The sequence below is a fragment of the Nuphar pumila genome, chromosome 1, assembly GCF_984573655.1.
Source record: "Nuphar pumila chromosome 1, dmNupPumi1.hap1.1, whole genome shotgun sequence".
NCBI classification, from domain to species: Eukaryota; Viridiplantae; Streptophyta; class Magnoliopsida; order Nymphaeales; family Nymphaeaceae; genus Nuphar; species Nuphar pumila.
This window is the reverse complement of record NC_143249.1, coordinates 12,007,955-12,031,506: the sequence shown is the minus strand read 5'-3', so window position 1 is coordinate 12,031,506 and position 23,552 is coordinate 12,007,955. Positions and strand designations below refer to the sequence as shown.

The following is a 23,552-nucleotide window of genomic DNA, read 5'->3' as shown; positions in this document are numbered from 1 at the left end:
TAAGCAGGGACGCCCTGCCCCCAACAGAAGGGGGACCGACTGGGTCTGGGTTCATAGACCGAGTCTGGTCAAGATAAGGAGAGGGACAAAGAGTATCCTAGACCAAGTCTGGTCAAGATAAGGGGAGGGACAGAGAGTTTCACTCTCTCAGCGAGACCGAGTCTGGTCGGGACGGGGAGGAAGCGGGACAGAGAGCTGTCCCTGCTTAGAAATAAGACCCACCCAGACCGAGTTGGGTCTAAGTAAAAAAAAAAAGGATATATTGTCTAACTTGGTCCGAGCTTGACCAGACTGAGTCTGTGGGAAACCGGCCTGGATGCAGCCCAGGCAGGGTCAGTGAGGTCTCAGTTTGGGTGAGTTTTCACACCCATTGTATGTTTAAGAAAAAGGAACTAAGATATATATATATATATATCACATAATTATGGAGAAAACCAAGGTAAGGGGTATCTCAATTTTTTTTACCATAACACAAATCCAATAAGACTCATGTCAAACTAGACCGGGTTATGATTGAATCCAGTGACCAGATTTGGATCCATTAGAACCAAATCAGAATAGAGCAAGTTTGGATCCAGTTCGAACACAAACCCAAAACTGTATCAGGTTTTAGTTTTTGCACCATAGCAGAGAACCAAGGCCTCGATCTGTTATATTGGATTTGGACCTAGCAAAGACTGAATCTCTATTCAGTCGGATCCGTATTAAATGGATTTGGATCCAAGTCGAGGAATGCGGAACTGAATCAGGAAGGTTCAGGTTCAAATTAAACCTAGATCAGACGAGTACTGAGTTTGATAATTTAGAAGTTTAGATTTGAAGGATCCAGACGGTTCGAGAAGTAAAATAACCTTTTTGCCCTTATCAATAATCTAGGCATAACCCTTCACTCTGAACTCAAAATTGGACAAATCTTGGTATCTTGGATTTGGGACTTAGAGAAGAATCTTATTATTTTGTTTTCATAGTCAAACACAAAATGGAGAAAAAAATGAATATCGATAGACCTTTCTAAAGAATAGTAGTTTAGTAATTTTATAAACTATGAGAAATATTGGTTTGGCAATTAAGTAAGCAAGTTTTATGTATTGAACAAATCCTAATACATCAACGAGCGATTCAACTATAGGTTAGAAGTTCAATATTTGCATTTCGAGGTAAAGGATATTATAAACATGTTTAGTTAATAATACATAGTATGTTTGTTACTTGTATGAGTTAGCTTACATAAAATCATATATGTTTGAGAACATTAATGTATCTTGTATTTGATACAGTTGCATTGTAAAATATGTTTCATGTTTCATGAAAGAGAAAATGAATGCACATGAGTTTGTTGTAATGTCAGGAATGATTTCATATATTTGTAAGTTCTCAATACAAATTTCATGTTAAAGAATTATGGTATTTTAGACAAAAATACATATAGAGAATGTAGAACCACATGCATAAAAACAAAATTGAGTACTTGAGTAAAGTCCTAAGAGTCTCTTCTTTCAGTTAGTTTACTAGAAGCTTAAGTCAACTTAGCATGCTAGGCTTAACCCCATAAATCCTGGAAGAGACGACGGATAGAAACGGCTACCAAACAGCCGTCTGAGTGGAAGCCGCCATAAGCATGGGTCATCGGTGATTTATTGATGTAGTGTCACTACATCGTCAGTATGCTTAGATCTTGGTGAATATCAGAAGCCTAGGAAGAACTTGAGAAACTTAGTTAAGTTACAAAGAAAATAGTAAACTCGAGGTAGTTCATGTGGAAAAAACAATGATTGCTAAATACATCCTAGGGACTATGTTTCACACAACAAATGAGACTCTGGGAAGATCATGATATAGCATGAACTATAAACCATGGAGATCTGGTATAACTTTCTAGTCTGACTCTTCGGCTAACTACTGACGTGTCCTCTTTCACTGTAGTGCTTTATGACTTACTTGGGAGCACAAAAAGTGGTTTATAGTTTGGTCAACACCGTAGAATTAAGGTATTCTACACGGGTAGTTACGCCCAAAGTAGATTGAACTTATACATATGGGTAAATATTGGCTACTAATTAAGATAAGGAATTTTATAGTAGAAATCATTTTTTTCTTCAAAATTTTTTAATTTTTGTCAAAAAAAATTAACACAAAAGATCACTTATTTTTATGTTAGAAGAGCACAATCCAAGGCTTGATCTTTAACAAACAAACCATGTTGAATATATCTATGTGGTTAGATTGAGGGGATACAACTTGCACCTATGATTTCTAGCTCATTAGTTTCTTACCTTCATTATATATAAAAGAAGGTGGTAGATTCTAACCACTTTTATAACTAACTATTTTTTTTAAATGTGATTTTTTAAGCCTTGAATATTTATAAAAATCTTAGAGCATAGATTTTCAAGCCTTATAAGAACCTACTTCCATATCAAAATGGGATGATTCAAGTGTGGACTCTTATAAAATGAATCATGTAAAACACATCTATATGGTCAGATTTAAGAAAAAACATGGAAAAAACTCTTCAAAAGCCCTTCGACTCTTTGTTGAAAGTTTTGGCAACCAAAGTCATTGCAATGGCTTGTGGGACCTTTAGCAATGGTTTTAACATATGGGTATTCAAAGTTCCCTCCGGTCCTTGTTTACAAGGACCCGGTAAAGCACAAGACACAGATGGCTACTGTCCATATGCTATTACAAAATCTAACAACCAAATGATAAATATGACCTTGCATATGTGTTTAGCATGATTTGTTTAATATGTTAAAAGGTTTCATTATGTTTAATGTGAAATGGTAAAAAATCGATGGCTCACAATTCATGAAAACAAGGGCGGTTTAGAAATGGTATAAAACGTTATATTTGATTTAACTTTAATACTTGAAAATAATAAGTAAAACGTACCAAACATCATCCAAAGGTTAGATTTTGCTTTTAGAACTTAGTTATGTGTAAATCAAGTGTATACCACCGTGTGTTATGGTGGCACAGTACCACCATAGAATTCACCCATTACAAAATCAATTCTTAGTACCATTTCCACGCGGTTTCTGTTTCCAGGGCAGCTTCCTGGAAACATTTGCATTAAGCTTGACATTTTCGTTGATAACGTCACATCGGTATACGTGTACGGTTACTACTAGCAAGGCAGCAACATGGTTTTATCATTTTGTACGTCAAGATGCCACTTTTATCCCCTAAAACAGATCCATTCATGATTTGTTGATCGGCAAACATCACCAGTGTTGGTTTCTTTTTATACAAGCAAACCCTTTCCGTGGAATCCACTGCCGTGAAAATGAAATCGGACCCCTCATGGGATTCATTTCTTCGAAAAAAGGGGTCCAGCGTGCATTTTTGCACGCCTGTCGAGGGGATTTCACAGTAACATGTTTGTTTCAAAATTTTGGGTACCGTAAAAATGCACGTCAGTCGATAAATACCCATTTTACCAGACATGCAAACGCCCCCTAGGGGTGGGTGGTTACGTTGATTTTGGGGCTCTCTTTCCGTGTGGAAAAGAGCACAAAACCGCGTGAAAAAGAGCCTTAAAATCAACGTGACCACCCCTTAATGATGCCAAATCGCTTCCCGTGGGTATATCCATCATGGCAACCCACAACCCTCTTCTCCTCCTCACCCTGCTCCTCTCTTTCTTCACCATGCAGCCCTCCCAAGCACAGACCACCAACGTCAAGGCCTCTTACTGGTTCCCAGCCAGCGGCTTCGAAGCCTCCTCCATAAACTCTAACCTCTTCACCCACCTCTTCTGCGCCTTCGCCGGCCTCGACCCTCAGACCTACCAGCTCTCCATCTCTTCTTCCATGGCCTCCTTCACCTCCACTGTGAAACAAAGCAACCCTTCTGTTACGACCTTGCTCTCCATCGGTGGCGGGGACTCGAAGGCTTCCGACTTCGCCGCCATGGCGAGCAGTCCTGCCTCCCGGAAATCCTTTATCGATTCCTCCATCTCCCTCGCTCGCACCAACGGCTTCTCCGGCCTCGACCTCGACTGGGAGTACCCGCAAACGGTGCCGGAGATGGCCGACTTCGGAACCCTTCTGAAGGAATGGAGAGCCGCTGTGAACAGCGAGTCGTCGACTTCCGGCAATCCGACACTGCTGTTGACTTCGGCCGTCTACTTCAGCCAAACGATCCTTTGGCCTGCGAGTAGGAGTTACCCTGTGGATGCTATAAGGGATAGCTTGGACTGGGTTAACTTGATGGACTATGACTACCATGCACCGTCCAACTCCAAAACAACAGCAGCCCATGCTGCTCTATATGATCCCACTAGCCCCATCAGCACGAGCTCAGGTATAGACTCTTGGATCATAAGTGGGCTCGGTGCCAACAAGTTGGTTATGGGCCTTCCTTATTATGGTTACACTTGGGCCCTTGTGGACCCGAACCAAAATGGTCTAGGTGCGCCTGCAACTGCACCAGCTGGTGAGCCTACCATGACCTACTCTCGAATTAGGGATTTCATTCAACAGAAAGGTGCAACAGTCGGTTACGACAGCACCAGGGTGGTCAACTATTGCTATTCGGATACGACGTGGATCGGGTACGACGACGTGGAGTCGGTCCAAGCCAAGGTTTCCTACGCTAAGCAGAAAGGCCTTCTTGGTTACTTCTCATGGTCCGTGGGTGCAGACAAAGATTGGAAACTTTCACAGACTGGTGAGTAAAGACATTGACTTTGACTTTAAAGTTTTCGTTTTCTTCATATACAAAGATCTTATCAAGTGAAAGGCATGTGTGTCACTCCATGGCACAAAAAGATACGGGTACGACCTGATACGTGATTCAAGCTTGACACTCATGTTCGATTTTTTTTTTCAAAAAATAAGTGAAGGTGGCATGGATTTTTAATATTTTAATCAATAAAAACCTATTTTGTTGATGTTTGAATATATGAAAATTGTAGTTTTTACTGAAATATTATTAAAAAGTAATAAAATAAAATTTTAAAATATTAAATCACTGTCAGTACGTGTCACTGTGTCAAAACGTGTCAGATTTATGCCACCCATGAATCCATGATACGCCCCTTAAATGGCATTTCATTTTGACACAGGCGTCACCATGACATTGGCCTAGTTCTATATGTTATAGAGTCCATGATGATATTTTTTTTTGGAATGGTCTAGAGGAAAATAAATGTATAGCTTCTTGGTTTGACTAAGATATTGTGGTTTGTAGCATGCCGTGTGTACTATGGGATATTATTTTGGTGTTGTGCTACCAAACACATATCTTTAATGTGGTAGTCTTGTTTGCAGCTTCTACGACTTGGGGGTGAAACGTCGTGGAAAGGGCCATGTTGAAATATATATATATATATATATATATATATATATATATATATATATATATATATATATTGCTGAATATGAAAGGGCTTTGAAATGGTAAACGGAAATATGGTGTTTTTCCAATATGTATGTTGAAATAAGATGGTGTCATACTTTGAATAAGATATATTGAAGCCCTCATGTTGATTAATTTGTTAAAAGTTCGATTCATATACACTAATAGTGATGATGATGTGATGAGTTGAACGATTTTAATTTATCGCGTTACTTTGAAATGCACTTGTTTCAACTTGACCAATTAGAGTTTCTTCATCTTGATTAAGTTTTTTTTTTTTATATTGATTAGGGTTTGCTTTTTCTTTTTCATTCTTCCCGACATTTGTTAGACTTGAAACAAAAAGAACAAAACAACGATCAAACATACCCTAAAATAGCAGCTCCCACGTAACTTCTCCCCAGCGTCCAATTACTATCGTGTCTAACAGCCTAGAAAAAGTATCCTCAGAGTTGGTGGGCCAGGGCAAACTTAATGTTCCTTGTGATTGATGCCACGTCATCGTAACCTATCCAAGCTGTCCTTGCATATGAGTACGTGGACACTGTAGGCCCATCATATACAACATTTGCATTGTTGGCCCAATTGAAGTCTGCCACCTGTGAGTAGGTCAACACTCCATTTCCGGGGCCCACACCCAGTGCTGGTGCACCTATCCCATTCGACCCAGCATCCATGAGGTGTCCAGGTGCGACCGTACACTGGACTCGCTTAGGACCATAGGAACCAGTAGGGCCAAATTAAACCAGGATGGCTGATGTCAATGTGCACAAGTCAAAGAAAGTCGGGTTGTTTTTGTCATATTCTACAGCACGGACTTGGCTCGGTTCTAACCATAATAAGAGAAAACCCCACCACAGAGTTTAACCGAATTAGGATGCCAACAGGGCAACATACCCGATCCAAGACCCACACTTCTCCACCTAATAGATACACAGGTTAGGTATATTTAGGGCTGAGAAACGTTCAGATCGGTTCTGCTTGTCTTGGAAATTGAGCTTGACGAGGCGAGCTATGAGCCAGCTCGTTTAGGTAAATAAGCTGAGCACCAACAACTGTTCTTGATCGATCCAGCTATCTAGGCCCACGATCCAGTCGGAGAAGGTGGACCATGCATGCTCGGAGGGAGGCTCTGAGTCCGGCAAGCGGCCGGGGAAGAAGGCTGCATCCTGGCGTTGGTGACTGCAGGGGGCTGAAAAACCACCAACCACCTCCGAGTCTACTTCCATCTCTCTCCCGACTGTTCCTTTCAGAGTTCAACTTTGAACCTTTAACATCGATCAAGCTTAAGAAGAAGCATCTAGGGGCCTTTTATTTTATTGTTAATTGAAAAAAGAGCAAGGGCCACACGAGATGTTCCAACGCCTCAGGTTGTTTGGAATCAGAGTTGTTCGGTCGACAGCATCAGCAGTGGAACCATTTTTCTCGTACTGCTTTATCCAGTTCAATTCCCGAAACTATTTTTTTTTTTAACGAGATTTCGACTAACAATGCTTTTCTTTCTTCCTGTCCCGTTAAAAAAAACATGCTCAAATGTGTATTTTAAAGATGTAAAAGAATCAATAGTTGATATTATACTACAATTTGATAATAAATTTTTTATATTAAATTAATTTTAAAAAAGATTGTCGCTTAGTAAATAAGAAATGACAAACATCCAGCAATAAGTACTTTAAATTTCTTGAAAATCTAACCTTAGTGATTGATTTCTCCTAACGGTAGGAGGGTGTGGATAGTCTTAATTTTTATTTTTTATTAATTTCTTGGAAATCTAACCTTAGAGATGTAATCTACATGGTTAGTTTAGTAAAAAAGTGGTTTTTTTAGTAATCTAATTATGACATTTGAGCAGAATTTTATAATGATTCAAAAATCAACCTTCCCTTGCATGTTGCAAGTCCATGGCGACATGAAACAGAGGTGTGTCTTTAGCTTTGTGAGGTGGATTGCGTAAGACAGGGTGGTCGTGGGGCCCCACTTGAGGTTCTCCTTGCTTCAGTGAAGGTTCCTTATCATACAAAAACGATTATAAAAATTTGATTAATTTTTTTATAAATTTTATAGCTTGTAAAAATTTAAATCTTATAAAAACCTACATTTTTTTTAATATTTACACAAAGAAACCACCCTCAGTTGCCTAGCCTATTTACAGTCGACGGAAAACTCCATGGGTGTAACCTCAAGGAGTTGCCACACTTTGGATTAAGGGGTGATACCCATGGAATTTGAACCTAGACCACCTGTCTAGTGGCTCATGGCTCAGGTCACATCCCACTACACCAAGACCCCTTATGGCTTATAAAAACCTGCATGAGTGTTATATTAAGACAATCTAAGTGTCTCAGATCGAGCCTTCAGAATGGGGCATATGCAATGCGGAGTTCTACTGGGTGAAAAATGCATCGAGTGTAGGAGCGCACCTGTTACATGCGGTGATAGCGCCACACACGATAAGCAATGATATCGACGTTAGTGCATCTTTGTGTGGCGGCTCAAACATAAAGCCTTGTTTGATTAAACAATGCCAGCAGATCTGATGTTGTTGCCTTTGAATATTTGGTTAAGGACCTCTCAGCTTGCAAGAGTTTTTCACGCGTAACGGTTGGATGTATGAAAGTGCGTGTGAGTTAGGGTTAATTCTCTCAGGAATCACCTTAGGTGGTTTCAACAGAGTATGATGACTCAGGGCGACGCAAGCGAATGCCTATATGCCGACGAATGAGTCTGGATGGTGCTCTTCACTATGGTGTTCAATCATCAATTGGTCTTCGGACTGAGAGCCGTAATGTCTTGTTCTTTTAGTGGTGAGGTTTTGTCGTATCGTGCACATGGAGTCATGATACGCTCTATGATACAAAGAGCTAAGGCAAGTTTGTGCCCCTTTCAGAAGTGATAGCCAGTATGGGATGATTATGCACTAAGCGGCATGGACTAGATGAAATTCGTATTTGAAGATGTACTTGATAAGCTTTCGCTAGGTAACTGCGCATGAGGTGGTGCGTAGGGCCAATGAAAATGATATTTAGCACATGAAAAGATGTGTGCATGACCTTTATCCGTTGGGCTGGCCAGACTGGGCAGTCTGACATGTTGTGGGTTTGCGAAAAATTTTATACCCGTGATAAATTAGCATAAGAGCAGAAAGATTCATGGAGACTTTGTTCTTCATTGTGTGCGACACTGAAAATGACAACAATGGTTTATCTTGGTTACATAATTTTGCGCAGTTGAAGTGTGATTGACCGAGTACAGAAAGCAAGATGTTACAAGATGTTAGCAGGTTGGTATGGGTCATCTTGTCGATGATAAGCAGAAGTGTAATGCTGCTTTTCAGTTGGCTAAGAGAACGTATATAAGTCAAAGATTCTTACAAGTTGTGCATTAGGCTCACATGTGGAGCATGACGTTTGCCTTGTGCATGCAAAGAATGCACGTTGGATTCGGCTGGATGAATTTACACCTTTGGGTATGAGAGACTTAATTAAACTTCTAGATTTTCTTTCAAGATTATAGGTTAGCGAAGTGCCCATGTTGAGCAGAATGCTCATTCTTTTGGTTTCTTGAGTTGACAGTTTCTCTGTAGATTATGTGTGCAAAAAAAATATTGTTCCTGGCTCGTTGGTTTGGTTCCTGTGGGAACGTTTTGTTGGCTCCGGATGAGAGTTGTAGTGTGTTGGTTCTGGATGAGAGTTGCAGCATTAGGTCGTTTTGCCCCTTGTGTGGACAAGTGCCCAGGAAGACGCTTTTAAGAACCGCTTTAGGTGTTACGCAAGTAAGCATCCTCTACTTGAGGACTAGTTTGGACCATTGAAAAACCACATATTGGTACTTAAGGGAGTTGATATCCCTACGACACACATTGATGATCGTCTTTCTCTACAAGGACCACAAAGGGCTTGAAATTTCCCTTCCTGAGGTTGGAAGGCACCCCAGCCATAAGCATAAAGATGACAAATTTGTCGTATGGGTGAGGATGACCTGCTTGTGCTTGAGATTGCACTGGGTCCCATGAGCAAACGATGCTCGATGTTGATGGAGTGGAAGACCGCTGTCTAAGTGATCAGAGATGCGTTAATGAATGAGATTTGGTGTGTTAAAGGTTGCGACGATGGTAGATGAAAACCAAAACAAGTTAAGTAGGGTAGAGAAATAAAGTAAACCAAAAATGAATCTAAAAGAAAACTGACATATCAGTTAAGACTGTGTTTTTACTTGCACCGACATTATCGAGGACGATAATGGTTTGGGTGGGGGAGAATGTCCCAGATCGAGCCTTCGGAATGGGGCATGTGCAGTACAGAGCTCTACTAAGTAAAAAACACATTGAGTGTAGGAGCACACAATATGCGTTGGCTTGATCGGTGATGCGCTTTGATAGAGCCACACACGATAAGCAATGATATCGGCATTAATGCATCTTTGTGTGATGGCTCAAACGTAGAGCCTTGTTTGATTAAGCAGTGCTAGCAGATCAGAGGATGTTGCCTTTGAAGATTTGGTTAAGGACATCTCGGTTTGCAAGAGTTTCTCATGCGTAGTGGTTGGATGCATAGGAGTGCGTATGGGTTAGGGCTAATTCTTCAAGGAATCACCTTAGGTGGTTTCAACCAAGTATGATGACTTGGGGCTAGGCGAGTGAATGCCTAGGTGTCGGCGAATGAGTCTGGATGATGTTCTTCGCTATGGTGTTCAATCATCAACTGGTTTTCAAAGTGGGAGCCACAAGGTCTTGTTCCTTTAGTGGTGAGGTTTTGCTGTGTCATGCGCATGAAGTCACAATACGCTCCATGGCACGTAGGTCTAAGGCAAGTTTGTAGCCCTTTCAAAAGTGATAGCCGATATGAAGCAATTATGCACTAAGCAACATGAACTAGATTGAATTCGTATTTGAAAATACGCTTGATCAGCTTTCGCTAGGCAGCTGCGCACGAGGTGATGTTCAGGGTCAATAAAAATTATTCAACACATGAAAAAGTGTTGGTGAACAACCTTTGACTGTTGAGCTGGCCAGACTAAGCAGTATGACCAGTTGCCCATAAGACCAAGAATAGATCCTTATAAAATCTATAACATATTTATACAGTCACGAAAATATTACTGTAGGCAGCTACCACCTACTCTTATAAAGATTACTTAAATTTAGAGATGAAAAGAACATTACATGAAAAGGGTTTGGGTACAAATTGTGTTTGGGTCGGTTAAGGTTCGAGTTGGGTATGGAATGAAATTTGGTACAGGTAGCGTTTGGACTTGGTTAAGTATGGTACAAATCGTATAAAACCATTTGAGTCTGACATAAAATGGGTTGGGTATAAACAAGCTCAAGCCTAATTTTTTCTCACCCAAGAACCCATCCGTTTCTGAGAATGGTCTGTATGTCAGACCCAAACCCACGAGTCGAACAAAATCGGGTCTGGCCTAATCGGTTCGGGTCGGTATACCCGACCCAGTTACTCTATGAATGAAACGTTTGGATGTTCGTTACGAAACTTTGCAAAGCAAGCAACCTCTCTCTCTCGATGATCTGAAGATCTGGAGAAACGGATCTCAAATTCTAGTTTGGGAAAAAGAGGAGTCCGGATTTCATGGATTTTCCGAGCACATGGGACTTCCTACGCAAACATGTTCTTTCTTCTCTCTCTCTCTGTTTCTTTTTTTTCCTTGTTTATTATGGTTTTTTTGGTGTTTTTTCGTAGCAGTAATCGTTTGTTCGGCGAAGATTGCCGATTCCGGCTTTTTCGTGCTGATTATGGATGAGAATGTTGAAGATCTCGGTCGCTTGCGTCGATTTCCCCCTTTCTTTCGTTGAATTGCGTCTACAAACGCGCCATTTTTACCTGATTTCCATTCGAGTTGGTGTTATTGTTTAATTCCAAGCGAATGTGGTTGCGAAAATGGTTGATTCTTTGATTATATGATGGAGGTCTCACTCTGAATGCTTGAAAGTGTGAAAACAGCTGATTAGGAAAAGCAAATTTGCCCCTGGGTTGCACCGGGAACAATTTCGATTCGGGAAGCATTTGTGGATGAAAACTTTGGTGTGTGAGATGTAAATGCGAGTCTAGAAACAGGATTATTTGTCTCAATTTTCACTTAAAAGTTTTTTATTGGGGCAACATCTGGAGCTGGGAATTCGATAAGGAATCAAATACATATTGGCTAGGAGATGAGTGTGAGAAGCATGAGCTTACAATAAAACGATTTAAGACTCCCATTGCAAGTATATAAGGTAATGGGGATGGAAATAAGACCGCACGTTTGTTCTATCCTTCCCTACCTGGGACTGAAGCCGTATCTGGGGTTTAGATTTCATAGGGACTTGCTGATTGTGGTATTGGCTTGGGTTAAAAAAACAGGCTGAGCACATGCTAGTAGGTCTTATTTGGATGCTTAATTCAACTCTTACCTGCTGAGGTCTGATGAGGCTAGACAATCATCAGCAGAAATGACTGAAGAACACAATGCAATAATTTTTAAGTGCACAGTTTGATAAAGTTTGAGATTTTGAACTCTGAGTAAGAAGAGGGCGGGGGGTTGTTTTTGGAAAAGAAATTCTGAACCCGTGCAATGGGTCCAGGGTTATGTCACATGGATGTAGATTTGCTTGTAAAGATTTCTCATTGCAATTAAATGCCCTCTTATGGATGATGAATAACAGGAGTGCAGAGTGTTAAAAATAAGTGTGCATTATATATATATATATATATATATATATATATATATATATATATATATATATATATATACTAGATAGTAACTAGGTTTAGGTTTTTAACTTTTTTGTTTTTGGTTTTAAACTAGTCAACATAGGGAGTAGTTGGGCTCCCAACGTTTCCATTTAGAGTCGTTGGGACCCCAACGACTTTCTATGAAGCTCCCTCTTCTTTGTGTATAAATATGGGGCAAAACCCAACTTCAATGTATGCTTCTTGCATGGTCTTGATCAATAGAATATTATTTTTTATTCCTTGTGTTTGCCCTTTTAGTGGGTGTTTGTGTGTAAGCCCATTTTGTGGCTTGTGAATATTCTTTTGGTGCTTTGGTGGAACTCTTTGAGTGTCTACCTTGTTGTGTTGGTGAATATATTTTGGAGGACCTTGTTTCCTTTCATAGAAAAAGGGGAGATATAAGGGAATAAAGGGAAGTGGATAAAGATGGTTATGCGATATTTGTAGAATTCTGTTCTTTGATACCATAGTATATAATTGAAAAAGGAAAAAAGCCAAACAGAGTTGCAATGCAATAAAAAAACACTCTTCTGCATGAGGACTTTATGGCTTGAAATCCCATTCTGGATTAGAAAAAAAAATATATATATATATATTAGGATACAAAAAGTTGCTTAAGTATCTATGTGTTTTCAGAAAGTAACTATACCCCAACATTTTATTATGATAGCTCTGTCAGCAGAACTCTAATAGGACACTGAATTTTCAAACCTTTGACACACTAATTATTGTTATACATTTTCAAACTGGAGTTTGGATGCAAGATAATCAGCATCTTTCTGTTAAAATTAGTAGCTAAGTAACGAGTAACGACAATTCATGGATCCCTAATTGATAGAAACAGTACTGTTGGATAGACTGCTTTTTCCCTTTTCTTTTTTATAACAAGGAGAAACCACCACTATAGTTTGAAATAGGAGTAAATCTTTGCTAGACAAGCTCTATAGTGAGGAGCAAAAGACTCATATGTTACAAATCTATCGGGTACTTTGTGTTGTCTTTCAGAGTGCCTAATGTTTCTAGTTTCTTGGTCTTCTAGGTTGAAATATTTTTTCAAGGCATTAGGATGATAGTTCTCTTGTCGTCTTTTATATTGAATGATTTGAGAGGAATCCTGATGTCCACCACATTGAGCATGTATTTGAAGTTCATCATCATTAATTTAATTTTCTTCTGATATCAAATCACTGTCATTCTTAGAATCTAATTCTAAAAATACATATTCATCTTCTCTCTTAGGCACATCTTTATAAAAAAAATTGCTTGTTCCAAGAAGATAACATTTCTTGAAACATATAATTTATCATTTTCAAAATCATAGCGTTGAAATTCTTTTTGACTCTCACCATATCCCAAAAATACACACGGGATGACCCTTGGAGATAACTTGTCATTTTTCTTAGTTAACACAAAACACTTACACCCAAAGGCCCTTTAATCTAAAATAATCAGGCGAAACTTTAAAGGGTTTTTCGTATGGATTTTCATTTTGAAGTTTTGAGGATGGAAGCTGATTTATAAGATAAACTGCAGTAAGTGTTGCTTCTGCCCAAAAATGTTTTGGAACACTTTTGGAGATGAGCAAAGTCCTTGCAGTTTCTATTATATGCCTCTGTTTTCGTTCGGCTAATCCATTCTATTAAGGTGTGTTTGCACATGACCTTTGATGCAAGATTCCATTTGAATCCAAATAGCTTTTAAAATCATTTGACATTTATTCTCCCCATGAATAAGAACAAAAGATAGATATGTTTGTTTTGAAAAGGTTTGTAACTAATTTATGAAGTTTTTTGAAGTTTTCAAATACTTCATGTTTGTGCCTAAGAAAGTAGATCCATGTATATCGAGAGTCATCCACAAAAATAACATAATATGCATATCCACCTTTAGATTTTACTGGGTCTGGGCCCCAAACATCAGAATGTATCAATTCAAGTGACTTTGAAGCAAAAAATGTTCTCTCTTGATAAAGAATGGATTTCATCTTTGCAAGTATACAATCATCACATTGTATTTTTTCATTAGAAAAAATTCTCAAATGAGATACATTAGACAATTTAGCAATACTAGGATGGCCTAGTCTTTGGTGCCACAAAATTAAATCCAATTTTTGTACATTGAGACAAAAAGGGTTTCTTTTGAATAATTAACCGATCCATGTAGTAGAGGTCTCCTTCTCTATGCCCTTTCCCAATTTGCTTCCCGAACTAGAGTTTCTGTATTAAGCATTGGTCAGATGTGAAGGAGACACTACAACCTTGATTAGTGATTTAAGAGACAGAGAAAGCTTAAGTTGAGTTTTGGAATAATTTTTATTTTTGAAATATAAAAATTTTGAGGTTTTTCAAAATTCTCAATTCCTTTAATATCAAAAGAAGTACCATCCGTTGTGAAAACACTTTTTCTACTTGAATCCGTTGTGAAAACACTTTTTCTACTTGAATCAACACTATGATTAGTAAGCATGAAACCATTATAGATCATATTAAATGAAACACCAGAATCTAGGAACCAAGGAGTCATAACAGGGGAGTGATGAAGTAGAGATGGCAATACCAGTTGTGGAGGAACCTTTGAGGAGAGGTTGTAAGGCTTCCATTAATTGAGATAGCGACATATTCTCTGTGGATTTACTTGAATTTTCTTTGTCGACTTGGGAGGTACCCACTGAAGCAACTTTTCTTTCCTCTTTAGCTTTAAATTCTGGACAATATGGCTTAATATGTCTAGGTTCTCCACAGTTGTAACAAACAATAATGAACTTTTTCTTTCCATCTCCTTTTCTATCTTAGGACCGGGGTTTTCCAAAATTATTATTATTTTTGTAGAAATGTGGAGGCTTGTATGAATAAGAGTTGGCACCCAGTCTTGAAACAGTTAGAACATTATCCGTGGCCTCCTTGGATTCTGTTAAGGATTTTAATCTTGTCTCTTCCATGCAAACTTGAGCCAAAACTTCATGAATAGGTGGGAGCTATGTCACATGGGTGCGAGTGCGGGTGCGGGTGCGGTGCAATTTTAAAAATTTTGGACACAGGGACTCTGCTATATATATATATATCCAGTGTGCGCATATATCTATATAAATTTTGGATACAGGGACTCGGCTCGTGACTCTTCCGAGTTATCTCAGATCCTGAACTAACCGAGTTAAAATAGTAGTATAACTGGGTTAGAACCAAACTCGGCTGAGTTTATCATTGACTCAGCCGAGTCTTAGCTACCATGGGAATAAAACATCATCAAGGTATTAATTAAAAGCATTAACTAAAAGCATGTTCTGGTAAACACATTAAACATCTTTTGCAGTTTTGCTAAAATTCATAACATTAATTAAAAGCATTAAAAGCTTTTAATTTTTCAAAGCTAGATTTGAAAGAGAGAGAGAGAGATCTTGGTGGATGAGAAAGTGTTGCTACTCGTGGATGAGAATTTATTAGCTTTTATAAGAGAGAGAACTCGATGGATGAAAAGTGTTGGTACTCGTGGATGAGAATTTATTAGCTTTTAAGATTGAGAGAGAGAATTAAATGATAATATTTAAGAAGAATTTTTTTTTCTGGGGCTTATGTTTGAGACTCATGCTATATATATATATATTTTAAAAAAATATATAAAAAGATATATTTTTTTGCCCTAAAATGGACATTTTTGGACTCAGTCAACGTTGACCGAGTCCAAAACATGGACGGACTCGGCCTTGACTCGTTGACCGAGTCCGACTCGGCGTTGACCGAGTCCGGGCCATGTTCGAGGCCGCACCCGTGTCGGGGCGTGTCGACTCGAGTGTGGCGCCTCCCTAGCCGAGTCCGTGTGACATAGGGTGGGAGTTGTTAAGATGGATGTAATCTTATATGTATATATACTATATATTATATATTATGGTCATCGTGGGTTGACTAAGTCAACCAAGGTTGACTTTATATAACCGTTGGAGAGGATCCAATGTTTATATTTCTAGCCATTGGATCCTCTCTAATGGCTATAAGGGTCCTCCCCTTCTTTTCTCTCCTTCTTCCCTATAAATAGGGGTGGGTGTATGCATTGTAATGTGAGAGAGTAATGGGTAGTTCTAGGTATTTTTTAAGTGTTTGAGTGTATTGTAGTGAGATCTTTATGTATTTTTTAATATTCATTATTAAGGAAATCATTCATTCACAATATTTGTATTGTATTTGTTTCAATGTGTCTTGTTTGTATCCAAATGCTTTTTGGTTTGACATTTTGGATTTCGGTTTGAGTATCTTGGTTTCCATGCCATTTTGTGACATGGTATTAGAGCGAGATATCTTGTTCATGTTTGTGCTTTAAAAGAAAGATTTGAATAGATGAAGGGCTTGGACTTGAGACTCTCGTATTCCGGTATGTATTTTCTTTGGATTCTCTACTTTAAATATTTATGGTATACATTTGAAAATGAGTTTGAAATATAATGGCTATTTGATTAGGTTTTCAAATTAATTAAAATTAGAACATTGTGAAAAGTATTGACTCTTGATATATGTCTTTGCATAAGCATGTTTACATGAAATATATGTTTTGATTATGAATATATAAATTTTGAAAAATATCATCATGGAAATTATATTTTACAAGAGTATGTGTTTTCCTTTAAAATCTTAAATACTATGCTTATATGTTTTTCTGTGCAAAATACTAATTCTTTTGTTGTATGTATTTGTTCTATCGTAATGATAATTGGTAACTTCAAGCATGTGTCAAAGCATGATTCTTAGGTATATTATGTGAATTTTATGTGTTCTTTGAGAACTTTAGATTATTGTATGATGTATACCTTGAGTCATCATGATTTTTAATTCTTTGATAATACCATGGTTATTTTTTTATGTTCTCGTATTGACATGCTCATGTCCCATATTTTTATGTGGCTTCAATGGTTGTCTTTAAGATGTTGCTCTCATTATGCAAAATTAGTTCATTGAAAAACATACTTGATTTATTATGCTTGAGAAAGATCTTGGATATTTTTACATATGATTTGTGTTCATTTCTCTTTGACATTCGTATTAATATTAACTTGTTTTTTTTTAAAATTTATCATATAAAATGGATATTGTATTTTGCCTCCTAGTGGGTTCTTGTGCTCCTTAGAAGGTTTATGTTCGATGCATTGTGAGTGATATTTAGTTCATAGCTTATGCATAGCCTATGTAGCTATAAATTATTATATTATCTTATTGCTTTGAGTATTCATGATTGGTGGATTTATGACTTCATTTTGAAGAATTACTTATATTAAACATGATTCTTGTTTATTCAAGATTGTAAAAGTTGCATATGATTACACTACATTCATTCTAAGATTTCATCTTTATTGGATTGTTGATTTGAAACCTTATTTTTTTTTCAAATCGGTTCCTTTTATGAACTCATCTATTTGAAAATTGATTTCCGTATATATTGCCTTTTTATGGCATTTGGATTGTCCATCACATAATTTTATATGATGCATCATTTTTTCTTGGCCTTGTTGATTGGTCAGGGTTAGCCGTTGAGGTGAGTTATGTGTGCACCTCATGTCATCTTATCAATCTAGATTCTCAAGGGTTATGAGTGACGTGTTGTCACTTGCCTTGGGTCTGATTGATGGTTGATTGACCTATGAACTCATTATTGTTGGTATTCCGAATTAGTCGTTGAGGTGAGTTATGTGTGCACTTAAAGTCATCTTATCAGCCTGCAATTATCAAAGTTTATAAGTGTCATGTTGATATTAGTCTTGGATATGATTGATAATTGATTGGTCTCTAGATCCATACGGCCTTTTTTATTTAGAGATGTTTGTTGGGGTGAGTTGAGTGCACCTTGTTTTTATATCAGTCTAGATTGTCAACTTATGGTTTGGATCTAACTGACAGTTGTTTGATCTCTAGATCTGAGTGTATTATATCATTCATTTGTTGTTTTGACCATTGTTATTGTTATGGATGCTTCTAATTCTGTTTATTTGTGATGACTATCTATTTTTGAAACCACAGTGTTTCGAAAGATTGTCAAAATTGATATTATGAGAAAGAACAATAGCACAATCACGGTTCTACGATCTTTGAGAGGAGTCAACGATCACACAAGCCAACAAACCACTCTTTTCTCCAGCTATGCAAGCATAAGAACACTTGAATCACGAACAAAGAGTCTTCTTGCTTCAAAGGCATGGAAAACGAGGTAGCAACTTTAAAAAAACTCTAAGAGCTTCCAAGCTCTGTTACCATGTAATGAAATACCTGCCTTCAACAAGAACACAAATGTTGACAACAAGTGTCTATAAAAGTTACATTAACCCAAACCCACAAAATGACACAAATAAGAAAGCACAAGAATAAAATGAATAATCTTTATTTAACTTCACATAAAATGCTTAAAAAGCATTCATATAATTGGAGGGGGATGACCCCTATTTATACACATGAATGAGCTCTTTGGAATAGAGCTAAAAGAAGCACAAGAGAGTCGTTGGAATTAGTCCAACAACTCTATTTATAGCCGTTGGACTAGCTCAACGACTCTCAAACTAGTCAACAATATGCTGACTAGTTTAAGTTTAGTTCAAATGGAACTAGATAATAAAAAGAAAATTAAATAAAAAATCTATTATATAAATATATATATATATATATATATATATATATATATATATATATATACACACACACTTTTTAACAAAGATTCATCAACTAACTTAGAATTAACCAAGCCCCCTAATCAATCACATCTTTTTGTTTATACGAACTTTCTTAAACACGTTTTTGGAAAACTTTAATGAAAACGTTAAACACTTTTTTTTACATACTCAAATCAAATCTTAAATTTCAGATCCAACGATGGATCAAGTCTGATTTAAGGTCTGATATGACGTTAAAACAGCTGGTACACACACGTACACTCACCCAAGTCCTAAATATGAGTTTTACGATATCTCTACCTTGATTCACTTTTTCAATGGTAAATCCGGCTTCCCCGCGGCTGTGCACCACCACCACCGAGCTTGGCTGCAACTTTAATAGTGTCTTACACTCGAGGAGAAGAAGAGGAGGTCGTGTGATCTAGGGAGAAGGAAGGAGGGGGAAATTCACAAAATGGCAATAGAGAGAGAGAGAAGAATACAAGGGGCATCCCACATGGACCCCTCTTATAAATTCTGATTGGGTTTCCCAAACCCAATAGGAGACATATATTTCCTATCTTACTCAAAGAATTGATGGGGGTGGGGATGTCCCACCTTAATTCCCTTCCTAACGAGGTTTCTCATTTCCAAAAGAGTCCTCATTTGGCCTATCTCAAAAATTATATCAATTTGGTAAGTATACATGTATATATGTATTTTATTGTACTAATTTTTCTTACCTCTTATGACTAGGAAAGAGTGGGGGATGTCCCACTCATCTCCAAGAGGTTTCAATTAGTTATTTTAATTTAATTATTAAATTGTATCATAATCTATTTAGTTTCCTAATCTCTTTACCTGATTAGGAAGCTAATCACCACCTAGGCCAACCTACATATGGAAATGGGAGGAGGTGGACGTCCAACTAAGTTTGGACTTAGTTCACACACATGTTAGCTACACAATCTGTGTGGGCACCACTTGTATTTCACGTGTACTTGTGAGCCCCACTTATCACTTAAGATCCAAATTCGGACCCTGTATGGCCCATTCTTGGGTCCAGGCGCAGATCCAAGCCTATGCTTTAGATAATTTCATTTTTAAATTTTAAGAAATTTGATTTTTAATATTAAAAAATTTGTAAGTATTACACTCATAGTACTCTCTCACATTCTTTTCACCTTGCTTGCTAGTGTGAATTTTGTCTTGCAATTTCCATCTATACGCAGCATCACTTTGAGTATAAGTTTGTTTGATAAAAAACCAAACTTCATCGGTTCTTTCAAACTCCAATATGTTATCACATGTATCTTCACTCATGCTTCCCATAAACAAGGAAAGGACCTTTGCATGCCCAATTTCCCATTCTTTCATAGCTTTCTTATAGTTTAAGAGAGCTTTCTTTATCTTTTCCTTTAAGAACTTTAGTAGATCCATTTTTTTCACTAATAGTCTTTGTGAGAATAGGTTGTGGTTCTATTGAGGAACCATCAACATATTTCCGCAAACCTTTTTCGATTAGAATTCTTTTGATGGCGGTGACCCATAAGTTATAGTTATGTCCATCAAATTTAATTGGGACAACTGTCACCGTTTCCTTGTCAGCCACAGAAGGAAGAAGAGAAAGATACAAGATACAAGATACAAGAGCAAGAAGAATAGAAGGTACTTGTTTAGATGCATGCTATGGCAAAGCTCCACAATTTTGCTATGACAAAAGCTTCACATTCTTCAAAAAACAACGCCTATCAATCTTCAGGTGAGGCTATAATCATGCTTCTTGAGGCTTTATCCGATCTTCACAATCTACCATGCGTCTCTTGGATATCTCAAGAATCAACAATAGAGCACCAAGCTCTGATACCATGTAACAAAACACCAAGAGTTACACAAATGTCACTTATGGACAAATACAAACACAATGAATCAGCCACTTATGGGCATAAAGCACACATAAAAAATATCAGTTTTGTATTGACAAAATACCTTGAGAAAGCATTACATAGAGGAGGGGTTTCATCCCCTTTATATACCAGTAGAGAGAAGCCTGTGTTAAGTTGTATATATATATATATATATATATATATATATATGCTGTCATACATATATATTTATTTCATATTGTACATATATACATATATACATATATATTCATATATATATATATATATATATATGTGTGTGTGTGTGTGTGTGTGTATATATGTCATTTATAATGATGTAATGGGTAATACCCTCTAGGGGTATTTGTCTTTTTGTAATAGATGTCCACTAGGGACAATTTTTCTTTTTTCTTTTTCTTATTTTCTTTTTTATTTTCCCTTTATTGTATTGTAGGGGCTTTATGGTCATTGGGAGTCCCAACGGTCACATTTATGACTGTTGGGAGCTCCCAATGGCTTTATGCCTTGAGTCTTTTTGTATATAATGGGTCTACTTGCCTCTATTTTTCTTAATGCTTCTCTTAAGCATTTATGCTCAATAAAGATGAATACTTTTTATGTTTTGTATTTTTCTATTTAGTTCTTTGATGTCTTATATGCACTTAATGCTTGTGTTGTTGCCTTTTGTTGGCTATTGTATTGTCTCATAGTTGACTTGTGCTTGTGCACATTGTGATTGTAATCTTGTAAGCCCTTAGTGCATTGGTTTATGCTTGTGTACTTTTGTGATTGTGATCTTGTAAGCCCTTAGTGACATTGTTTTTGCATTTTTTTGCTATTTCATTACATGGTATCAAAGCCAAGAAATTCTTCTTGGCATTTTTGCCTTTTTTGGGTCTTGGGATTCTTTGGTTCAAGTTCGTGCTTCGTGAAGGATTCATGATCGTTGTGTGGCTTGGATTCAAGAAAGATCTTGTTGATGATTCATATGTCCTTTAATGATAAAATTTTCTTATGATCAATGTTATGTTTTCTTGAAAAATATATTGATTTTAAGATTATGGTACTTCGTTACATGCTCTAATACCATGTAATGAAAGTACAAGTACCAAGAATAATGTCACAAAGTGACTACAAGAAGGTACAAACATATAAACAAGTTGTCTCTAATGGACAAGATACAATATGCTACAAAGGGCAAACACCAAACACACTCACAAAGGAGAAGAGAGAGAGCTTAAAATAAAAATATATTTATTGATAAAATGCTTGTTCTTGTACTTCATTACATGGTATCAGAGCCCCTAGGTGTTTGAATACTCTTGGGATTTCTTTCTTTTATATTTGAGTGTGTCTAAGCTTCACACTCTTGTTCTTCTTCAACTCTTCCACAATGACCGATAAAGATGCAAATATTGACCTCTCATTCAAATTGAATGTGACCAACTATAGAATGTGGGTGATCGTTATGGAAGACAACCTCAAAGGCAAGAAACTTTGGGGATATGTACGTGGTACCGTTCTGAAACTACAACTAAAGCCCACCAAGAAGGAAGAAAATGAAGAAAAAAATTTGGATGATGAAGAAAAAGCCAAAGCTATTGAAGAATACCAATCCAAAGTTAAAGATTGGGAAAGTGAGCATGCCAAAATATTGGCATGATTCATGAATAATGTGGAGCTCAAAATTTGTGCTAATTTGACCAAATTTAAGAAGGCAAATGAAGCATAGTTCTTCATAAAAGGTATGTATACTAAAGATAAAAATACACCTAGAGGTTATTACCTATATATATATATATATATATATATATATATATATATATATATATATATCATGTAGTCATTGGGATCTCCCCAATGGCTCTCTAGCCCAATTGCAGAAAGGCCCAAGGCCTATTTCAAAAGTACATCAATAAAATAAAAAATAAAAAATAAAAAATAAAAGAAAGTGGAGAAATATATGTACAATGACCACTATACCCCCTACATGAGTAAAAGACTAAAATACCCCTATACATACATACATTGACAATTTGGACGTCTTGTCACTGGCTGAGAGGTGCCACGTTCACTATGGGCCAGTTTCAGTGTCTGCAGTGTAAAATTCCATGAGTACTCTCTCCAGGAATAGCTTCCTGTTGGCTTGTCCTGAAGCCAGGGACGTGCACCTTGGGTATCAAACTCTTTGACATCCTTCAACTTGGACACCTTAAGCTGACCCACCAATCCATGTGTGCAGAGCCCTTGTGGGCATCTCGATGGACTTCTTTCAAGTGTATTTTTTGCTAAAATAAAGTGGCAGTTGCATTTTATGTATGGTTTGGCAAACAGTTCACTGCTTCTGTAGACTTTCTTTAACCATTGATTGATGTAATGGGACATAATGAAATTGATATAAATAAAATTCCTTTTACGTTACATAGGCTAAAAAACTTAAAGCACAACTGGATGAGCGAATGAATTCATATAGAAGACTGATTGCTACCAAAGCAGATGGTACTGAGAGCAAACTTGAGTCTGAGATAGACAGGCTACTTAAACAGCTTCAGAATGTAAATTCTCAGATGCAAGCGTGGGTATCGTCTAGAAGATCAGAAATTCTTTCTCATACTTTGGCTCAGCATCAGGAGATTCTTTAGGACCTTACTCAGGTGAATCTTCCTTTTAACCATTTGCTTTGCAAGGCTGCTTTTTGTTTATACTTATCTTTCGGATGCAGCACTAGATTGACTGTGCAACCGAATCCTATGTAGTATTACAATTTATTTAGTATTCATGTGCAGGAATTTCACTGGCTACAGTCAAGCCTTAGCGCAAAGAAATAGCACTCGGCACTAATTGAAGGTTTCAGAGAATTTGACCGCGCCAGAACTGATGTGGAAGATAGTGTTGGTTCTGTGGAGCATGCCCTTCAAAGAGAGGGCGGCTTTGAATAGAAGCACAGGACAGGTA

The 23,552-nt window shown here is 37.4% G+C and overlaps 1 protein-coding gene across 8 annotated transcripts in view; it reads left to right on the top strand.

Moving 5' to 3' along the window:
• The first annotated feature begins 3,574 nt into the window (after positions 1-3,574).
• LOC149847979 (class V chitinase-like) overlaps positions 3,575-23,552 on the top strand; it is a 39,632-nt gene continuing 19,654 nt past the window's right edge. For 4 of the 8 annotated variants that reach the window (XM_090011816.1, XM_090011718.1, XM_090011798.1 and 1 more), the window contains exons 1-2: positions 3,575-4,671; positions 23,384-23,549. In XM_090011816.1, the coding sequence (XP_089867942.1) occupies positions 3,597-4,671; positions 23,384-23,412 (1,104 nt within the window). In that variant the 5' untranslated portion in view covers positions 3,575-3,596 and the 3' untranslated portion in view covers positions 23,413-23,549. Of the gene's footprint in view, positions 4,672-5,273; positions 5,336-5,366; positions 5,403-23,023; positions 23,252-23,370; positions 23,550-23,552 lie in introns of those variants that run through there. The other 4 variants (XM_090011934.1, XM_090011995.1, XR_016433012.1 and 1 more) reach the window with 4 other exon arrangements.